Source organism: Lithobates pipiens, unplaced genomic scaffold (genome assembly GCF_037356315.1).
Source record: "Lithobates pipiens isolate NorthernLeopardFrog02 unplaced genomic scaffold, aLitPip1_a1.2 Scaffold_112, whole genome shotgun sequence".
In the NCBI taxonomy this organism is placed as follows: Eukaryota; Metazoa; Chordata; class Amphibia; order Anura; family Ranidae; genus Lithobates; species Lithobates pipiens.
The window spans coordinates 310293-334114 of NW_027507699.1; the positions used below are offsets into that span (position 1 = coordinate 310293).

Consider the following 23822-nt stretch of genomic DNA (forward strand, 5'->3'; position numbering starts at 1 on the left):
TTCCACAATCTTAATCAATAGTTTTTTTCTCTGAAAACTTTGTTCAGGGCTTAAATATTCATAAACATATACATGAAGCATTAAACTTAATCTCCTTAAAAGAACTTCTTTACACTCTGGCATTAATGAATTATATGAAATGTATACATTTCCTGATCATACTGAGACTTACTTCTGAGCCTAGAGATGTTAACCATTCCCATGTTACTCTTTCGTGTGCACTTAAAATAAAACAAGAGATGAATAGTTTCCTTTTAACTAAGTTGTTCGTTTCTTTTTCTTTCTTTTTCTTCTTTTCTTGTAGCTTTTTGCCTTGTTCCTTGAATTGTGTGCTATAGTGTCTTGCCTGTTGATCTATTCTTTGCCTTTGTGCTTGGACCTTCCATCTTCAAACATCAACATCTGACTTCCATATTAGCTCACCCAAAGTGTACATTTGCCTCTGTACCTACAATGGTGACTTTTTCAAATAACGTGAAGTCTTTGTTCCTATTTCAACACTTTTTCTTCTTGGGTAACAACCCAATGTTTTCTTATGTGAGACTCCCTCACCTTCTTAGGAACTAACCTTGGTAGATATCTTCACGTATGTAACAAAATTAAGTCCTAGATTTTCCAAAAATAACTTGAAGTATATCGTCCAACTGGCCTTGTCAATCAACTTCGTAGGCTGTATCTTTTTTTTCTGTGTACAGAGAGGTGAGAAAACAAAGAGAGAAAAAACTCACACTTGACTTTTTACTGGACCGTTGTCCACATCTGCCGCAAACGCCTCCTTCTGGGTTCTTTGATCATTTTTTTTTCCCGAGTTATTCTGTAAAACTACACTAAAAACCATGAAAAAAAAAAAACATTTCTACCTAACCAAAAATATATATTGAGATTGACAGAGATTTATGGAATCAAACAACACCACCTTTTAACCATAAAATAATGGTACCTAATCCTTGTCCAATACATGGATGACTACAATACACATTGATTTTTACTAAATGTGTTTCAACATTGCAATTTAACATATATACTCAGACAGCAGTACAATTAAATCACACTTGTTCATTAATAAAAAGGTAAATAGAATAAGCGTAGTCTAAGCATAGCCAGAGTCCAGTAACCCGGATCGAGTAGTCAGCCAGGCCAGAGTTCAGTAACCAGATCGGGTAATCAGCCAGGCCAGAAGTCAGAGATCCAAGTAGAGGAACAGGAAGCAGGATAAGGAGCCAGAAGGGATGTCAGCAAGCCAGTCTTTAAACAGGAATGCAGGAGATGGTTTCTTGTGATGTGACCAAGGCAAAGACAGAGATGAAGTGAGCTGGACAGCTTTAAGTAGGCAGGTCAGACAAGTAGGATCAGGAACAGCTGGTAATTGTGGAGAGAGATGAGAGCTGGCAATTAGCCGACAGCTGAGCAGCCAGCCCAGAGAAGAAAGGGCTAAGCTAGCCCTGACAGTTTCAACCTGTGATGGGTGTCCTTCTGGTGTATAATTACTGAAGAGATGATCTCATACTTTGAAACAATGGGGCTATTTACCCTGGCTTTCCTTTAATCAAAAGCCTTAATATCTGGATCTCAAAACACTAGTTTGACCATTGTCAGTTGGTTTTGTGTAAAGTGGCACCATTGTTCAGGTTACTCTGTTTCAACATAAGGTTTGTGTATTGACCTCAACCCTCCACTGGAGAGGATGAGATCCTGTCAACAATGTTAAATGGACCTCTCCAGGACGGTAGGAATTTCCGTTCTTTGACCTGGTTCCTTGCGAAATTGTAGCGATATACCTTGTCCCAAATTTCATATTCTTGGTGGTCTTAAGATCATAGTATGTTTTATTTACGCCTCTTTCAATATGTTGCTGGGCAAAGGAGAATGCATTTTGTAAGTGTTTCTGTAAATCCTCTATGTATTGTTGAGTTGTGGTGTCATTGACCAAATTATGGTCAGTGGTGCAGTACAAAAGGTGTTGGGGCAGGACCATCCACCTTCCAGTCATGAGTTCAAAGGGCGACATTTTCATGACCATATTTGAGGTTGCCCTTAAGGCCAGCAGGACTAAGGGAAGCTTTACATCCCAGTGCTTGCCTCCTTGATGCAGTATAAACTGGGATTTGGATTTCATTAACCCCTTCCTGACCAGCCACTGCAGTTGTACTGTGGCAGGTTTGCCCCCCTGGGCAAACCAAAGTAACTGCACATTGGTTTGCCTTTTGACCACTAGGAGGTGCGTGCTGCCAGAGGCACGACACCAAAGCCAATGCGCGATGACCACTGGGCACCCGCGATCACTCCACACAGAGACAGAATGGAGAACTGTCAATCTAAACAGACAGATCTCCATGCTGTCAGGGGTGAGGGGAGTGATCTGTTGTTCATACTAAGTATGAACAATGATCGCTCTCCTCACCCAGTTAGTCCCCTCCCCCTACAGTTAGAATCACTCCCTAGGGAACACAGTTAACCCCTTTATTTGTGGGAAAAAAGGACGTAAATTCTTTTTGGGTACAGCATCGCACAACCGCGCAATTGTCAGTTAAAGTGACGCAGTGCCAAATCGCAAAAAATTGCCTGGTCATTGAGCAGCCAAATCTTCGGGGGGTGAAATGGTTAATAAATGTTTTGATATATTTTTTCACTCCATTGGTGGTACCGTTAAAGTCCTTCCAATTTAGTAGGTTAGGGTTTTTTGTGTGGTCTATTTTTCAGGATGAGGTACCGGACATACACTGTCCAATTTCTGAGGGTTCTCCAGTAGGACCCTCCTCCCATTAACACCTTTTCTTACACATTTTTCTTATTTAATTACTTTTCCTAGAGTTTTATAAAGTGATCTATTATAAATGATTCCAATAAAGAGAAATAAGTTCCATTCATGTAAAGCAGTGTTTCTCAACCTTTTATGGCACTGATGGCTGCACTGATATAAGGCACTGATGGCTGCACTGATATGAAGCACTGATATAAGGCACTGATGGTGGCACTGATAGGCTGCACTGATTGCTGCACTGATAGGCTGCACTTATATGAGGCACTGATGGCTGCACTGCTAGGAAGCACTGATGGGAGGCACTGATGGCTGCACTGATAGGCTGCACTGATAGGAGTCACTGATAGGCTGCACTGATATGAGGCACTGGTAGGCTGCACTGATGGTTGCACTTATGAGACATGGATGGCTGCACTTATATGAGACATGGATGGCTGCACTGATAGGAGGAACTGATGGCTGCACTGATATGAGGCACTGATGGCTGCACTGAGGAGTCACTGATGGAGTCACTGATAGAAGTCACTGATTGTGGCACTGATAGGCTGCACTGATATGAGGCACTGATGGCTGCACTGATAGGAAGCACTGATAGGCTGCACTGATGGAGGCGCTGATAGGCTGCACTTATATGAGGCAATAATGGGGCAATGATATGAAACATTGATGGCTGCACTGATATGAGGCACTGATGGAGGCACTGATAGGAGGCACTGATGGCTGCACTGATATGAGGCACTAATAGGAAGCACTGATGGCTGGGCATGCTGACATGTGTAGCTCCTGAGCAGGCAGGACTCACCTTTTTTTCAGGGAACCACAGCAGGCATTTTCACACATGGCAGGCACTTCCAGGACATCTGAGGTGTGCAGGAGAGGGGGAGGAGCTGGGAGATGGGAAGACATGGGGCCATCGCTGGTCAGTCAGTCCTCTGGGCTGTGCAATAGGGGTCATTCCATTGACAGGACCCGGGGAAGCTTCTGCCAGTCTGACACCCCCTCGCACAAGGAGCAGACTGCTTCCCCCATTGGTAGCACAGTCTCACACAACATGGCTACAGCAAGCCACCGGGGACTGTATGTGTGCAGGAGGCGGGACTCAGGATACAGAGAACTGGACATACCCTCTGCCCATGGTGCACATACCCCCAGGGGTATGCATACCATAGGTTGAGAAACCCTGATGTAGAGAATAGTTACATTCATTCCTGGGGGAGAAATTCATTTTCTTCTGGTAACATTCTTCTCTTCTTCTACAGATTGGATGAGAATCACCTGACAGACAGTTCCTGCCCCCACCTGGCATCTGGAATAAGAAATAACCAGACACTGAGGAGACTGAACTTGTATAGGAACAATCTGGAGGGTCCTCATTTCAGGGACCTGATGGAAGCTCTGACAACAAGCCGGATAGAGGAATTACTGTGAGTATAACAGGACTGACTGAGACAATAATATTCTGGGACAGTTTTTTATCTAAACCACATAAATAATATAGAAATATGAGAATGTCATCAAAATCCATCTTTAGGTTCCATAAATATCCAATCCTGGACTGTTATGTCCTAACTACAAATAATAATGGAGATATATTTAATCTCCTGGTTGTCTCTATATATCACCAATATCAGACAGTTCTCTAAAGCTGGAATCAACATTTAATAAAATGAAATATCTGCACTAAAAAACTTGAAAAACTTTGTGAAAATCTAATGAATGAAATTTTATAGATCCCTACACTTAGTGACAAAATGAGAAATGAGAAATCTGCAACCTACAATGTGTCTGAATACCAGCACTTGCTGAACATTTCACAAATGAATGTAGATGTGATAACTCCACCAATAGTGATCAGATATAACAATTACATTTGCTACAAAAATGCACTTTCATACATGTGAGCAAGAGATCTCCTCCAACCTATTCACAGATACTTCAATCTACACTCACCAGCCACTTTATTAGGTACACCTGTTCAATTGCTTGGTAATACAAATTGCTAATCAGCCAATCGCATGGCAGCAACTCATGCATTTAGGCATCTAGATGTGGTGAAGAAGACTTGCTAAAGTTCAAACTGAGCATCATAATGGGGAAGAAAGGAGATTTAAGTGACTTTAAACGTTGCACGGTTGTTGTCTGATGGGCTGGTCTGAGTTTTTCTGGGATTTTCACATACAACCATCTCTCGGGTTTACAGAGAATAGTGAGAAAATAGCCAGTGAGCGGCAGTTGTGTGGAGGAAAATGCATTGTTGAGGTCACTGGAGAATGCGCAGACTGGTTCCAGATGATAGACTCAAATAACCACTTGTTATACCCAAGATATGCAGAATACCATCTCTGAATAAACATATTGAACCTTGAAGAAGATGGGCTACAGCAGCAGAATACCACACCGGGGGCCACTCCTGTCAGCTAAGAACAGGAAACTGAGGCTCACCAAAATTGCACAATAGAAGATTGAAAAAACGTTGCCTGGTCTGATGAGTCTGTATTTCAGCTGCAACATTCAGATGGTAGGGTCAGAATTTGGCGCATGGATCCATCCTGCCTTGTATTGCCTGATAAGGCTGGTGGTGGTGGGGTAATGATGTGGGGGGAGATTTCCTTAGCACACTTTGGGCCCCTTAGTACCAATTGATCATGATTTAAATGCCACGGCTTACCTGAGTATTTTTGCTGATCATGTCCATCCCTTTATGACTACAGTGTCCCCCATCTTCTGATGGCTCCTTCCAGCAGGATAATGCACCATGTCACAAAGCTCCAATTGTCTCACCACTGGACAATGAGGTCACTGTCCTCCAATCTCAACACATCTCATCCAATAGAGGGCCTTTGGGATGTTGTGGAGCAGGAGATTGGCATTATGGATGTGCAGCTGACAAATCTGCAGCAACTGTGTGATGTTATGTCACTATGGAGAAGAATCTCTGAGGAACATTTCCAGCACCTTGTATCTATGCCGCCAAGAATGAAGCAAAAAGGGGTCCAACCCGCTACTAACACGGTGTACCTAATAAAGTGGTCGGTGAGTGTATAGAACATATAATGTGCAAAATTACATAAACATGAAGAGCAACAAAGTTATCCTATAAAACTTGCAAACATCAAGAGAACGTTCAGAAATGTGAAAAGCAGATTTCCTACAAACCATTCACCACTACTTCCATCTCCAATCACCATACAGTGACTTGTGCAGTAACAGAAATAATAAGCCCCAAAGATTCATCCAGATGGTTTAAATCAATACTGATCAGCTGCCACCTCTTTGCAGCAACTTCAATCCACCTCCACCACAGCAGTGAGCAAACAGGTCACTTACCAAAAGTAGGGATGAGCCGAACACCCTCCTGTTTGGTTTGCAGCAGAACATGCGAACAGGCAAAAAATTTGGCAAGAACACACAAACACTGTTAAAGTCTATGGGACACAAACATGAATAATCAAAAGTGCTAATTTTAAAGGCTTATATGCAAGTTATTGCCATAAAAAGTGTTTGGGGACCCGGGTCCTGCCCCAGGGGATATGTATCAATGCAATTTTTTTTTTAAACAGCCGTTTTTTTCAGGAGCAGTGATTATTTAATGCTTAAAGTGAAACAATAAAAATGAAACATTCCTTTGAATATTGTGCATGTGGGGTGTCTATAATATGCCTGTGAAGTGGCACATTTTTCCCGTGTTTAGAACAGTCCTGCAGCAAAATTACATTTCTAAAGGAAAAATTGTAATTTAAAACTGATTGCGGCTGTAATAAATTGTCGGGTCTTTGCAATATGACTAAAACTCATTGAAAAAAAGAGCATGGGGTCCCCCCAGTCTATTACCAGTATGAATATTAAGGGGAACCCCAAACCAATATTTTTTTTAAAATTGCGTGGGGGTCACCTTCGGGTCTGATATGGAAATTGAGGGGAACCCTGTGCCAATTTTTTTTAAAAATGGTGTAGGGGTCCCCCAAAATCCATACCAGACCCTTCAGGTCTGGTATGGATTTTAAGGGGGACTCTGCACCAACATTTTTAAAAAGGCGTAAGGTTCCCCCTCAAAATCCATACCAGACCCTTATCTGCGCACGCAACCTGGCAGGCCACAGGAAAAGGGGGGCAAGAGAGCGCCCCCCTCCTGAACTGTACCAGGCCACATGCCCTCAACATGGGGAGGGTGCTTTGGCGTAGCCCCCCAAGGCACCTTGTCCCCATGTTGATGTGGACAAGGGCCTCATATTGTCCCTTGGCCCCATGTTGATGGGGACAAGAGCCTCATCCCCCACAACCCTTGGCCGGTGGTTGTGGGGGTCTGTGGGCGGGGAGCTTATCAAAATCTGGAAGCCCACTTTAACCCCCAGATCCCGGCCTCCCCCTGTGTGAAATGGTAACGGGGTACAAATGTACCCCTACCATTTCACAAAAAAAGTGTAAAAATTTTTAAAACGACAAGACACAGCTTGGGAACAAGACCTTTATTAAAAAAATTTAAATGTCCCACGAAGTCCATTCATCTTCTATGAAGCCGCGACGGACTGAGAAAAAAAAGCCAAGACCGTTCCTCTTCCATGGGAGGCTCCCGCTATGTGACGCTTCTTCTCTTGTGACAGTTGTTATTTAACTTAGGGCGGGGCCACCCAGTGATGTGAACGAGTGACCCCACCCCCTCTGATGCCATGGGGAAGCCATAGGGAAGTCCACATGGGGTCAGAGGGGGCATGGTCATCTGGTGACATAAACGTCTGACCCTGCCCCCTCTGATGCCACGGGAAGCCATAGGGAAGTCCCTGTGGCATCAGAGGGGGTGGGGTCTCCTGGTTACATCACCGAGTGGCCCCACCCTCAGTTATACAAGAAATGTCACAATGCCCAAAGGGCCTGGTATGGATTTAAGGGGACCCCCACGCAAGTTATTTATTTTTTAATTATGGTTTGGTGTTCTCTTTAACCACTTCAATACTGGGCTATAGTCATATGACGTCCACAGATGGGATCTCCCATCCTGGGTGGGACTCATATGATATTCTCGGCTTGTTGCCACTCCTGTGGGCCCCCGGGGGCCCGTAGCACGGTTATCGTGGATGAGGTGTGTCCCTCGGACACAGCCCATCCCAGATCCGTGTAAAGAGCCAATAAAAATTGTCTCTTTACCACGTGACCAGCTGTGTCCAATCACAGCCGGTCACATGCACTGTCTACATGCGCTGTCTACATGCACAAGGCTTGTCACTGTGACACAGCCCAACCCCGATCGCAGTAAAGAGCCAATGAAATTTACTCTTTACCATGTGACCAACTGTGTCCAATCCAATTAGCTGTTACCGAGTTCTCATCCTCACAACCTGTCGTGTGTGAGAAGGAGATTGCAGTAACATCTCGTTACCGCTTAGTGTACACCAACCACACTGATTGCCCCCCTAATAAAGAGTACTTGTCGCCACCCATCAAAGTACCTGTCACAGCCCATCTGAGTACCTGTCACAGCCCACCAGGCCATCCGAGTACCTACCACCAGGCCAACAGAGTACCTGTGGACCTGTCACCAGCCCATCGGAGTACCCTAGAGGCTTTTTCTTTTCTATGTAATGTGATTGCGGCCATTGTCTGGATACCTCGGGTGATATTGGAGATACCTGGAGGTCTGACATTCCGTGGCGCAGTCTGTTCTCATCGGAAGCCGGGCTTGAGCGGAGTGGTGCTGCTGGAAGGATATAAACAAGCATGTCTGGGCCTTGCTTGTGGGGACAAACCTTTTTGCTAAGTGACCTGTTTGCTCACTGGTGTGATGGAGATTGATTGATGTTCCTATGAAGAGGTGGCAGCTGATCAACATTTGTTTAAGCCAGATGGATCTTTGGGACTTATTATTTCTATTACTGCACAAGTCACTGTATGGTGATTGGAGATGGAAGTAGTGGCGAACGGGTTGAAGGAAATCTGAGTTTTCATATTTATGAACTTTCTCTTGTTTGCAATTTTATGGGATAACTTTGTTGCATTTCATGCTTTTTTAAACATTATATGTTATATAGATTGAAGTAGCTGTGAATAGGTTGGAGCAGATCTGCCCTTCCTCACATGTATGAAAGTGTATTTTTGTAGTAAATGTAATTAGACATGTGCAGAGTAAAATATTTCATTTCGGAATTTCGTTTTCGTCTGAAAACTTAATTTATTTAGTTACTCCCGAAATTCGTTTTTATTTATTTCGTTTTTCGTTCAAAAATTGCATTCGTCCGAAAATCCACATGAATCACAGTCAAATCTGTCTTTGAAGGCTTATGGTGTCTGTCGAATGTATAAAGAAGATTCGACTGAGCTAGTATATAGCATACTTTAGAACCCTATTAAAGTCTATGGGACTCCAACGTTCAAAATCTAAAGTGCTCATTTTAAAGGCTAATTTGCAAGTTACTGTCCTAAAAAGTGTTTGGGGACCCGGGTCCTGCCCCAGGGGACATGGATCAATGCAAAAAAAAGTTTTAAAAACGGCCGTTTTTTCGGGAGCAGTGATTTTAATAATGATTAAAGTGAAACAATAAAAGTGTAATATTCCTTTAAATTTCGTAGGGGGGGTTGTCTATAGTATGCCTGTGAAGGGGCGCATGTTTCCCGTGCTTAGAATTGTCCCTGCACAAAGTGTCATTTATGCAGGAAAAAAAGTCCTTTAAAATCACTCGCAGCTATTATGAATTGTCGGCTCCGTAATACAGAGAACACTCATTGAAAGTCATTGATAAAAAAATAAATAAATAAATAAAAAAAAAAAAGCGTGGGGGTCCCCCAAATTCAATTACCAGGCCCTTCAGGTCTGGTATGGATATTAAGGGGAACCCTGCCTCAAATTTAAGAAAAAATTTGACGTGGGGTTCCCCCTAAATATCCATAACCAGACCCTTCAGGTCTGGTATGGATATTAAGGGGAACCCTGCGTCAAATTTAAAAAAAAATTGACGTGGGGTTCCCCCTAAAAATCCATACCAGACCCTTTATCCGAGCACACAACCTGGCAGGCCGCCGGAAAAGAGGGGGGGACGAGAGAGCGGCCCCCCCTCCCTCCTGAACCGTACCAGGCCACATGCCCTCAACATTGGGAGGATGCTTTGGGGGTCTGTGACCCCTCAAAGCACCTTGTCCCCATGTTGATGAGGACAAGGGCCTCATCCCCACAACCCTGGCCGGTGGTTGTGGAGGTCTGCGGGCGGGGGGCTTATCAGAATCTGGAAGCCCCCTTTAACAAGGGGACCCCCAGATCCCGGCCCCCCCCTGTTTGAAATGGTAAGGGGGTACAAAAGTACCCCTACCATTTCACAAAGAAAGTGTAAAAAATGGTTAAATAAAACAAACACACTTTTGAAAAATTCCTTTATTAAAAATAAAAAAATAAAAAAAAGATTCCAGCGGCGGTAATCCACTCTTGCTATCCAGCGACGGACGGTCATCTCTCCAGCGATGTCTCATCTCATCCAGCGCAGCGAATCCTCCGTCCTTCTTCTGTCTCCGTGGAGGAGACACTGCAAGGATTCCGGCGGCTGACGTTTCTTATATACGGAGGGCGGGGCCACCCATCACCTGACCCCGCCCCCCTCTGACGCAAGGGGAAACCCAGGGTTCCCCGTGACGTATAGGTGACCCCGCCCCCCTCTGATGTAACGGAAACCTGCCTGTGTTACATCAGAGGGGTGCGGGTCACCCCTACGTCACAGGGAACCCCGGGTTTCCCCTTGCGTCAGAGGGGGGCGGGGTGGCGGGTGACGGGTGGCCCCGCCCTCCGTATATAAGAAACGTCAGGCCGCCGGAATCCTTGCAGTGTCTCCTCCACAGAGACAGAAGAAGGACGGAGGATTCGCTGCGCTGGATGAGATGAGACATCGCTGGAGAGATGACCGTCCGTCGCTGGATAGCAAGAGTGGATTACCGCCGCTGGAATCTTTTTTTAATTTTTTTATTTTTAATAAAGGAATTTTTCAAAAGTGTGTTTGTTTTATTTAACCATTTTTTACACTTTCTTTGTGAAATGGTAGGGGTACTTTTGTACCCCCTTACCATTTCAAACAGGGGGGGGCCGGGATCTGGGGGTCCCCTTGTTAAAGGGGGCTTCCAGATTCTGATAAGCCCCCCGCCCGCAGACCTCCACAACCACCGGCCAGGGTTGTGGGGATGAGGCCCTTGTCTTCATCAACATGGGGACAAGGTGCTTTGAGGGGTCACAGACCCCCAAAGCATCCTCCCAATGTTGAGGGCATGTGGCCTGGTACGGTTCAGGAGGGAGGGGGGGCGCTCTCTCGTCCCCCCCTCTTTTCCTGCGGCCTCCCAGGTTGCGTGCTCGGATAAAGGGTCTGGTTATGGATATTTAGGGGGAACCCCACGTCAAATTTTTTCTTAAATTTGAGGCAGGGTTCCCCTTAATATCCATACCAGGCCTGAAGGGCCTGGTAATTGAATTTGGGGGACCCCCACGCTTTTTTTTTTTTTATTTATTTATTTTTTTATCAATGACTTTCAATGAGTGTTCTCTGTATTACGGAGCCGACAATTCATAATAGCTGCGAGTGATTTTAAAGGACTTTTTTTCCTGCATAAATGACACTTTGTGCAGGGACAATTCTAAGCACGGGAAACATGCGCCCCTTCACAGGCATACTATAGACAACCCCCCCTACGAAATTTAAAGGAATATTACACTTTTATTGTTTCACTTTAATCATTATTAAAATCACTGCTCCCGAAAAAACGGCCGTTTTTAAAACTTTTTTTTGCATTGATCCATGTCCCCTGGGGCAGGACCCGGGTCCCCAAACACTTTTTAGGACAGTATCTTGCAGAATCTTTTCTCTCTGTCAAATCTTTTTTCTCTGTCGAATATTTTCTCTATATAATCTTGGACTAATAGAGGTAAGGTTAGGCACATTCGAACACAGGTTCTATAGACACAGATTGTTGTCAGAGTCATGTCGAATCTCCTATTCTATATCGAACTGTTGTAACAATGAAAACGAAAATAAAGCATTTATTTATGTTGGATCTTTCGTTTTTCGGATTTTGTGCTTTCGTTATCGTTTGTCAAAACGAAAATAGCTGAAATTCGGACGAAAATGCATTCGGACGAAAACGAATGCACATGTCTAAATGTAATTGTTATATCTGTTCACTATTGGCGGAGTTATCACATCTAGTATAATATGGAAGACTGCAGCACTAGTATATTACATTCACACAATATAAATGTGAAAATATTGTGTATGTAAGTGTATATATAACAATGGTATGGAGACTATTTCACTATTTTGATAACTAATGAAGAGAATTTATAATCAGCATATATAAAATGAGTGCAGCAATATGAACAAATTTTCAAGAAAGTCCAAATAAAGAACGGTAATAATAAAATCTTCTCCACACCATAAGATCAAATCCTCCACCATGATATTCAAAGGAAATCCCAAAGTACAATGATGTCACATTTAGTCAATGAAGTCTCCACAACATGAGTGAGACTTCTGTGACCATCAAAGTGAATCTCCACAACTGAATCCAAGACTTAGCAGAAGGTTGGAGGTGAAAGCCTAGAGGTCAGTGTGAGTGTGTATGGTCCAATCCCCATACAGGAATAATGAATGGATCACACCACCTCATCCACTTCTCATGTCACATTTAGTAATTGGGATCCACAAAAAGAGAAATCCTCCAATAGTGTAGATGATCGATTTTGTTTTATAAAGTGATCTCATATTAATGATTCCAATAAAGAGAAATGAGTTCCATTCATGTAGAGAATAGTTACATTCATTCCTGGGGGAGAAATTCATTTTCTTCTGGTAACATTCTTCTCTTCTTCTACAGATTGTCCTCTAATCGCCTGACAGACAGTTCCTGCCTCCACCTGGCATCTGGAATAAGAAATAACCAGACACTGAGGACACTGAACCTGTATGGGAACAATCTGGAGGGTCCTCATTTCAGGGATCTGATGGAAGCTCTGACAACAAGCTGGATAGAGGAATTACAGTGAGTATAACAGGACTGACTGAGACAATAATATTCTGGGACAGTTTTATATCTAAACCACATAAATAATATAGAAATATGAGAATGTCATCAAATTCCATCTTTAGGCTCCATAAGGCACACTGGACTTAAAAAAAATTCAGTTCCCTTGGCAGAAAAAACGTTCATATAGAGCAGGGGTGTCCAAACTTTTTTCAAAGAGGGCCAGATTCGATGAAGTGAACATGTGTGAGGGCCGACCATTTTGCCTGACATTCTTTGAACCATTAAAATTCGGTCATTCGAGCACTCATACCTGGCCCAACAAAAATTCTCGTGCCTTTGTTGCGCTCGTTTGCCTGACACACAGACGAATGCTCTGTTCTTTAGGGGTACCGTTAAGTCTTAATGGTACCCCACACATTGGAAACATGGGGTGCTTTTGGTGCAGCGCAATTAAAAAAAAAAAAAAGCTCTGGGACTTCTTTCCCTGCATTTTTGTGTGTATGGAAGCCCATTGAAATGCATGGGCTGCCCTACACACAGCATGCAGCCATGCAGATGTGAACCAAGGGCTTATTGGAGGGGCAGTAAAACTACATGGTTAAGCTGTTTTTACCACCCCCAACTTCTCCCCCTTTAGCTGCAGAGGGAGCAGCTGGGGGTGTACACATGCTGTGGCTGCAGCTGGAGGTATGCTCAGGGTGAATGGGCCTGCACTGCAACTACCCCGCAACTGTGTAGACTGCACAGTTGCGGTATAGTGATGCTACATTTACGGGCTTAAAACAGGTGGTGAGGAGGCAACATAATGCCTCTTTACCACCTTTCAAATGCCTCTGAAAAGCGATCTGTATATGGATTGCTTTTCAGAGGAGCAGCAGTCTTGGCTGCTATCACACACACAAGCACCACAAAAGCAGTTCTGATGGTACAAGAATGGGGGGGGGGTCTGGATTAAAAGTAACACACATGCATACACATACACACAGACATACACACATACAGACACATGCATACACATACAGACACATGCATATACTTACATACATACAGACACATGCACACACACACATACAGACACATGCACACACACACATACAGACACATGCACACACATACATACATACAGACATACACGCACATACATACACGCACATACAGACATACATACACACACACACACACACACACATACATGCACACAGATACATACAGACACACATGCTGCACACACATACAAACACACATACATGCACACACATACAGACAGACATACACGCACATACATACAGACACACATGCACATACGCATACATACAGACATACATGGACACACACACACATGCAATCATACATGCACAGACACACACACACACATACACACATGCACATACAGACACACATACACACACCCACACACACATACATACATACATACAGACAGACATGCACACACACATATAGACACACATGCACACACATACATACAGACATGCACACACATGCACAGACACACATACATACAGACACACATACATACAGACACACATGCACACACACACATACACACACACATGCACACACACACATACGCACACACATGCACACACACACATACACACACACATGCACACACACACATACACACATGCACACATACATACATACATACAGGCACACATGCACACACATGCATACAGACACACATGCACATACATACATACAGACATGCACACACACACATACAGACACACATGCACATACATACAGACACACATGCACATACAGACAGACATGCACATACATACAGACAGACATGCACATACATACAGACAGACATGCACATACATACAGACAGACATGCACATACATACAGACAGACATGCACACATATACATACAGACACACATGCACACATACAGACACACATGCACACACATACATACATACAGACACACATGCACACACACACACATACACATAAATAAAGCCTTTTTAAAACGAATCTAGCTTGTAGTACAGTACCTTTCCATTCCATTTCCTCATTCAGCCGGGTACTGCACTGTAGGGGGAAGCAGAGAGCACAGCACACTCCTCTGCACTTTACTTTCACTTTTGAAGCCGACGGAGCTTCACACAGTGCCGGGGATCGGCTCATTTGACAGCCCTGATCCCGCAGCACACCAGGCGGGCCGTTCAAAACCGGACTGCGGGCCGCGATTGGCCCGCGGGCCGGACTTTGGACATGCCTGATATAGAGAGTTTATTGTACAAATTTAGATGAGTTTTGGAGAGTTTTGCATTTTTTCTCCCAGAAAGCTCCAATCAGAAACACGAAGCAGAAGAGTTATTTTCCTGCCTCTAAATGTTGAGGTCAAAATATGTCTGTAATCATCCCAATGTGTATGGAGACATAGGAGAACATGGAGCTGCTTCTACAGGCAGAACACAAAACTCCTGTAGTAGCAGCAATTTTTTAAGCCAGTGTGCATGGAGCCCAAATATCCAATCCTGGACTGTTACACTATATTACCAAAAGTATTGGGACACCCGCCTTTACACACACATGGAGTTTAATGGCATCCCAGTCTTAGTCTGTAGGGTTTAATATTGAGTTGGCACACCCTTTATAGCTATAACAGCTTCAACTCTTCTGGGAAGGATGTCCGCAAAGTTTAGGAGTGTGTCTATGGGACTGTTTAACCATTCTTTCAGAAGCAAAATTATTAGGTCAGGCACTGATGTTGGATGAGAAGGCCTGGCTTGCAGTCTCCGCACTAACTCATCCTAAAGATGTTCTATCGGGATTAGGTCAGGACTCTGTGCAGGCTAGTCAAGTTCTTCCACCCCAAACTCACTCATCCATGTTTTTATGGACCTTGCTTTGGGCACTGGTGCGCAGTCATGTTGGAATAGGAAGGGGCCACCCCAAACTGTTCCCACAAAGTTGGGAGCATGACATTTTCCAAATTGTCTTGGTATGCTGACATCTTAAGAGTTCCCTTCACTGAAACTAAGGGGCCAAGCCTAACCCCTGAAAAACAACCCCCCACCATAATCCCCCTTCATCAAATCATTTAGGGCAGTGCACAAAGCAAGGTCTATAAAGACATAGTTGAACGAGTTTGGGGTGGAGGAACTTGACTGGTCTGCACAGAGTCCTGACCTCAACCTGATATAGAACACCTTTAGCATGAATTTGAGTTGAGACTGCGAGCCAGGCCTTCTCATCCAACATCAGTGCATTATCTCACAAATGCACTTCTGTAAGAATGGTCAAACATTCCCATAGATACACTCCTAAACCTTATGGACGACCTTATCAGAAAAGATGAAGTTGTTATAGCTGCAAAGAGTGGGCCAACTCACCATTGAACCCTACGGACTAAAGGCTCATACACACGATACGAAAATCAGAAGTAAAATTTTGTCCAAACGATCTGCCGATTTTTGGATCATTAGTATGGTGCTTTCAATAGCCGATTCAGATTTTTTGTCTGAGAAAGCTGGATGTGCAAACTATAAAATTGTTATTGTACGTGAACTCAGAAACGAAAGAATACATACAAAACTATTCAACACATTACATCACTTCTGAAGTTGTATTCTGTCGGAGGAGAATTTTCATATGGTGAGTAACCTCTTCGCTTTCCATATGAGACTAGCATGCCACAAAAAATAGACGAACGGTTGTCAGAAAATCTGATCGTTTGTAAGACTGGGATGCCATTAAAGTTCATGTGCTTGTAAAGGCAGGCGTCCCAATACTATTGGTAATATAGTGTATGTCTAAACTACATGAATCAATTAATAATAATGGAGATATATTTCATCTCCTGGTTGTCTCTATATAGCTCCAATATCAGACAGTTCTCCAAAGCTGGATATAAAAATTTTAAAAATTGAATATCTGCACTAAAAAATATGAACAACTTTGTGAAAATCGAATGAATGAAAACCAGCCGCCAGCAGGAAGTCTGATATAGAAGTACAAATAGTATAATATAATTCTATGTATAGAGCCCTACACTGCAGTGATACAATGGGGGTTATTTAGTAAAGGCAAATCCACTTGGCACTACAAGTGCAAACTTTAAGTGCAAAGTGCACTTGGAAGTTGCAGTTGCTGTAGATACGAGAGGGACATGCAAGGAAAATAAAATACAGCATTTTTGCTTGCACATGATTGGATGACAAAATCAGCAGAGCTTCCCCTCAGATTTACAGCGACTGCACTTCCAAGTGCACTTTCAGTGCAATTTCAAGTGTACTTTGCACTTATAGTGCAAAGTGGATTTGCCTTTTGTAAATAACCCCCAATGTGTGATGAGACAAATGAGAAATCTGCAACCTACAATGTGTTTTCGAATACCAACACTTCTAATGTAGATGTGATAACTCCACCAATAGTGATCAATAATAAAAAATGAAATTCACTACAAAAATACACTTCCATACATACAGTATGAGGAATGGCAGATCTCCTCCAACCTATTCACAACTACTTCAGTCCATACAACATATAATGTGCAAAAATACAATATCACCCGAGGTATCAAGACAATGGCCACAATCACATTACATAGAAAGAAAAAAGCCTCCATGTCACTGCCTGGACTCCATCATACACGGCTGCAGTCTGGAGCGGTGTGTGGTCTGAGTTCTGTGTATACTCGTGTATATGATGGAAGTGTACAATCTGTGATTCTATATATATATTTAAGGATTATGCACTATGGAGGCTTTTTCTTTTCTATGTAATGTGATGGCGGCCATTGTCTGGATACCTCGGGTGATATTGGAGATACTACCTGGAGGTCTGACATTCTGTGGCACAGTCTGTTCTCATCGGAAGCCGGCTTGAGCAGAGTGGCGCTGCTGGAAGGATATAAACAAGCATGTCTGGGCCTTGCTTGTGGGGAGAAACCTTTTGGTAAGGGACCTGTTTGCTCACTGGTGTGGGGGAGGTTGATTAAAGTTGCTGCAAAGAGGTCGCAATTGATCAGCATTGATTTAAACCATCTGGATGAATCTCTGGGACTTACTATTCTGTTACTGCACAAGTCACTGTATGGTGATTGGAGATGGAAGTAGTGGTGAATGGCTTGGAGGAAATCCAAGTTTTTTACCTTTATAAATTTTCTCTTGATGTTTTCAATTTTTTAAGATAACTTTGTTGCTCTTCATGTATATTTATTTTTGCATATTATAAGTTATATAGATGGAAGTAGCTGTGAATAGGTTGCAGGAGATCTGCCTTTATTTACATGTATGAAAGTGTATTTTTGTAGTGAATGGAATTGTTATATCTGATCGCTATTGGTGGAATTATCACATCTGGTATAATATGGAAGACTTCAGCACTAGTATATAACATTCACACAATATAAATGTGAAAATATAACAATAAAAGTGAGACTCCTCATCACAAAACTCCCTATAAGTGTATATATAACAATGGTATGGAGACTATTTCACTGATAACTAATAAAGAGAATTTATAATCAGCATATATAAAATTAGTGCAGCAATATTAGTACACATTTTTTTTAAAAAGTCCAAATGTAGAATGGAAATAATAAAATCTTCTCCAGACCATAAGATCAAATCCTCCACCATGATGTTCAAAGGAAATTCCAAAGTACAATGGTGTCAGTTTTAGTCAATGAAGTTTCCACAACATGAGTGAGACTTCTGTGACCATCAAAGTGAATCCCCACAACTGAATCCAAGACTTAGCAGAAGGTTGGAGGTGAAGGCCTAGAGGTCAGTGTGAGTGTGTATGGTCCAATCCCCATACAGGAATAATGAATGGATCACACCACCTCATCCACTTCTCATGTCACATTTAGTCATTTGGATCCACAAAAAGAGAAATCCTCCAATAGTGTAGATCAGACATGTCCAAAGTCCGGCCCGCGGGCCAATCGCGGCCCGCGGTTCAGTTTTGGACGGCCTGCCTAGTTGTTTAAATATATATAAATATAAAGATAAATATATTAAATATATATATCTTTTGTGGCCCCGGGGATCTCCCAGTGCTGGGGCCACAAAAGATACATAGACGGCTGCGTCGGAGGGAGGAGGCGGGACGAGTGTTGTGCACACAGGAGGGGAATTTCCTGTTTACACGGCAGCCTCTGTAATAGGAAGTCCCGTCTCTGTCATTGGATGACTCTGCTGTCCATCAAAGGAGGCGGGACTTTCTCTTAAAGAGGCCATTGTGTAAACAGGAGATTCTCCTATAAGATGTCTTTGGCACTCGTCCTGCCCTCCATGGCTGCACTGATGGTAATGGTGGCTGCATTCCTGGCAATTGCAATTGTGGAGCTGCATTCCTGGCAATGGTGGGTGAAATTCCTGGCAATGGTGGGTGAAATTCCCGGCAATGGTGGGTGAAATTCCCGGCAATGGTGTCTGCATTTCCGGCAATGGTGGGTCAATCCCTGGCAATGATGGCTGCATTCCCGGCAATGGTGGCAGCATTCCCGGCAATGTTGGCAGCATTCCCGGCAATAATGGCTGCATTCCTGGTAATGGTGAGTGAATTCCCGGCAGTGGCGGGTGAATCCCTGGCAATGGTGGCTGAATCCCTGGCAATGATGAGTGAATTCCCGGCAATGGTGGGTGCACACTTAGATCAAATTTTAATGGTTCAAAGAATGTCAGGCAAAATGGTCGGCCCTCGCGCATGTTCCTTTCATCAAATCTGGCCCTCTTTGAAAAAAGTTTGAACATCCCTGGTGTAGATGATCGATCGTGTTTTATAACGTGATCTAATATTAATGATTCCAATAAAGATAAATTAGTTCCATTCATGTAGAGAATAGTTACATTCATTCCTGGGGGAGAAATTCATTTTCTTCTGGTAACATTCTTCTCTTCTTCTACAGATTGGATAAGAATCACCTGACAGACAGTTCCTGCCCCCACCTGGCATCTGGAATAAGAAATAACCAGACACTGAGGACACTGATCCTGTCTGGGAACAATCTGGAGGGTCTTGATTTCATGGATCTGATGGAAGCTCTGACAACAAGCCGGATAGAGGAATTACGGTGAGTATAACAGGACTGACTGAGACAATAATATTCTAGGACAGTTTTATATCTAAACCACATAAATAATATAGAAATATGAGAATATCATCAAATTCCATCTTTAGACTCCATAAGGCTCCATGCACACTGGGCTTAAAAAAATGTCCCTTGGCAGAAAAAACTTTCATATAGAGAGTTTATTGTATAGAGTTTAGGAGAGTTTTCCATTTTTTCTCCCAGAAAGCTCCAATCAGAAACACGAAGCAGAAGAGTTTTTTTTCCTGCCTCTAAATGTTGAGGTCAGAATATGTATGTAATCGTCCCAATGTGTATGGAGACATAGGAGAACATGGAGCTGCTTCTACAGGCAGAACACAAAACTCCTGTAGTAGCAGCATTTTTAAGCCAGTGTGCATGGAGCCTAAATATGCAATCCTGGACTGTTACACTATATTACCAAAAGTATTGGGACACCCACCTTTACACGCTCATAGAGTTTAATGGCATCCCGCTCTTTGGCTGTAGGGTTCAATATTGACCCATCCTTTGCAGCTATAACAGCTTCAACTCTTCTGGGAAGGCTGTCCGCAAAGTTTAGGAGTGTGTCTATGGGACTGTTTGACCATTCTTCCAGAAGCAAAATTGTTAGGTCAGGCACTGATGTTGGATGAGAAGACCTGGCTTGCAGTCTCCGCACTAACTCATCCCAAAGGTGTTTTATCGGGTTGAGGTCAGGACTCTGTGCAGGCTAGTCAAGTTCCTCCACCCCAAACTCACTCATTCATGTTTTTATGGACCTTGCTTTGGGCACTGGTACACAGTCATGTTGGAATAGGAAGGGGCCATCCCCAAACTGTTCCCACAAAGTTGGGAGCATGAAATTTTCCAACATGTCTTGATATGCTGACATCTTAAGAGTTCCCTTCACTGGAACCAAGGGGCAAAGCCCAACCCCTGAAAAACAACCCCGCACTATAATCCCCCTTCACCAAATCATTTGGGGCAGTGCACAAAGCAAGGTCTATAAAGACATAGTTGAGCGAGTTTGGGGTGGAGGAACTTGACTGGTCTGCACAGAGTCCTAACCTCAACCCGATATAGAACACCTTTAGCATGAATTTGAGTGGAGATTGTGAGCCAGGCCTTCTCATCCAACATCAGTGCATGATCTCACAAATGCACTTCTGTAAGAATGGTCAAATATTCCCATAGATACACTCCTAAATCTTGTGGATGGCCTGCCCAGAAAAGATGAAGCTGTTATAGCTGCAAAGGGTGGGCCAACTCAATACTGAACCCTACGGACTAAAGGCCCATACACACGATAGGAAAATCAGTAGTAAAATTTTGTCCAAACGATCTGCCGATTTTTGGATCATTAGTATTGTGCTTTCGATAGCCGATTCTGTTTATTTTGTCTGAGAAAGCAGGATGTGCAAACTATAAAAATTTTATCGTACGTGAACTCAGAAACTAAAGAATATATACAAAACTATTCAACACATTACATCACTTCTGAAGTTGTATTCTGTCGGAAGAGAATTTTCGTATGGTAAGTAACCTTTTCACTTTCCATATGAAACTAGCATGCTACAAAAAAAATGGACGAACGGTTGTCAGAAAATCTGATGGTGTGTATGAGGCTTAAGACTGGGATGCCAGTACCTTTGGTAATATAGTGTATGTCTATACTACATGATTCAAATAATAATAATGGAGATATATTTCATCTCCGGGTTGTCTCTATATATCTCCAATATCAGACAGTTCTCCAAAGATGGATATAAAAATGTAAAAAATTTAATATCTGCACTAAAAAACATGAACAACTTTGTGAAAATCGAATGAATGAAAACCAGCCGCCAGCAGGAAGTCTGATATAGAAGTACAAATAGTATAATATAATTCTATGTATAGAGCCCTACACTTAGTGACACAATGTGTGATGAGACAAATGAGAAATCTGCAACCTACAATGTGTCCGAATATCAACACTTCTAATGTAGATGTGATAATTCCACCAATAGTGATCAATAATAACAATTAAATTCACTACAAAAATGCACTTTCAGACATGTGAGGAAGGGCAGATCTCCTCCAACCTATTCACAGCTACTTCAGTCTATATAATGTGCAAAAATACAATTTCACCCGAGGTATCCAGACAATGGCCGCAATCACATTACATAGAAAGGAAACAGCCTCCATGTCACTGCCTGGACTCCATCATACACGACTGCAGTCCGGAGCGGTGTGTGCTCTGAGTTCTGTGTATACTCGTGTATATGATGGAAGTGTACAATCTGTGATTCTATATATATTTAAGGATTATGCACTATGGAGGCTTTTTCTTTTCTATGTAATGTGATTGCGGCCATTGTCTGGATACCTCGGGTGATATTGGAGATACTATCTGGAGGTCTGACATTCCGTGGCACAGTCTGTTCTCATCGGAAGCTGGCTTGAGCGGAGTGGCGCTGCTGGAAAGATATAAACAAGCGTGTCTGGGCCTTGCTTGTGGGGACAAACCTTTTGGTAAGTGACCTGTTTGCTCACTGGTGTGGGGGAGGTTGATTGAAGTTGCTGCAAAGAGGTGGAAGATGATCAGCATTGATTTAAACCATCTGGATGAATCTCTGGGACTTATTATTTATGTTACTGCTCAAGTCACTGTATGATGATTGGAGATGGAATTAGTGGTAAATGGGTTGTAGGAAATCTACCTTTTCACCTTTATAAACTTTCTCTTGATGTTTGAAATTTTTTAAGTTAACTCTCATAGCTCTTCATGTATATTTATTTTTGCATATTATATGTTAAATAGATTGAAGTAGCTGTGAATAGGTTGCAGGAGATCTGCCTTTGTTTACATTTATGAAAGTGTATTTTTGTAGTGCATGTAATTGTTATATCTGATCACTATTGGTGGAATTATCACATCTAGTATAATATGGAAGACTGCAGCACTAGTATATAACATTCACACAATATAAATGTGAAAATATAACAATAAAAGTGAGACTCCTCTTCACAAAACTCCCTATAAGTGTATATATAACAATGGTATGGAGACTATTTCACTGATAACTAATGAAGAGAATTTATAATCAGCATATATAAAATTAGTGCAACAATATTAGTACAAATTTTCAAAAAATGTCCAAATAAAGAACGGTAATAATAAAATCTTCTCCACACCATAATACATAGTTGCCAACTGTCCCGAATTTCGCGGGACATTCCCGTGATTAGGACATTTGTCCCGAATTAATTTTGTCCCGGAAAATTCGGTTTGTCCCGGGAAATTAAATTTCCCGTTTTTTGCTGCCGGCCGCTAGATGTCTCCACCGGACGCCATTTTTAAGAAGACCAGAAGTTGGTCTACACCTGTGGCGCTGCCCACTCCTGCTGCTAGTGTGTGTTTGTGTCAGTGAGTTGAAATAGCGGTAGGCGGCGCCACAGTCATCTGCGGCAGCATGTCGGGGGCCAGTCTACAATGTGGATGTTGGGGCGGGGGCCAGTCGGATGTTGGGGGCCAGTGACAGACAGACAGTCATGGTATGTGAATGTGGGGGCCAGTCTGTGAATGTAGGGGGCAAGTCTGTGGATTTGGGGGCCAGTCTGTGAATGTGGGGGCCAGTGGTATTCAGGGGCCAGTCTGTGAATGTGGGGGCCAGTCTGTGAATGTGGGGGCCAGTCTGTGGATGTGGGGGCCAGTCTGTGAATGTGGGGGCCAGTCTGTGGATGTGGGGGCCAGTCTGTGGACATGGGGGCCAGTGGTATGTTGGGGGCCAGTCTTTGCATGTGGGGGCCAGTCTGTGAATGTGGGGGCCAGTCTGTGGACGTGGGGGCCAGTCTGTGAATGTGGGGGCCAGTCTGTGAATGTGGGGGCTAGTCTGTGAATGTGGGGGCCAGTTTGTGAATGTGGGGGCCAGTCTGTGAATGTGGGAGCCAGTCTGTGAATGTGGGGGGCCAGTCTGTGGATGTGGGGGGCCAGTGGTATGTCGGGGGCAGTCTGGAGATGTGGGGGCCGGGCTGTG

General features: G+C 43.2%; 1 protein-coding gene across 1 annotated transcript in view; it reads left to right on the forward strand.

The window, feature by feature from the left end:
* LOC143961345 (NACHT, LRR and PYD domains-containing protein 12-like) overlaps window positions 1-23822 on the forward strand; it is a 310399-nt gene that overhangs the window by 216544 nt on the left and 70033 nt on the right. Inside the window, exons 6-8 of the mRNA XM_077470615.1 lie at window positions 4021-4185; window positions 12596-12760; window positions 19636-19800. Of these exons, the coding sequence (XP_077326741.1) occupies window positions 4021-4185; window positions 12596-12760; window positions 19636-19800 (495 nt within the window). The remainder of the gene's footprint in view (window positions 1-4020; window positions 4186-12595; window positions 12761-19635; window positions 19801-23822) is intronic.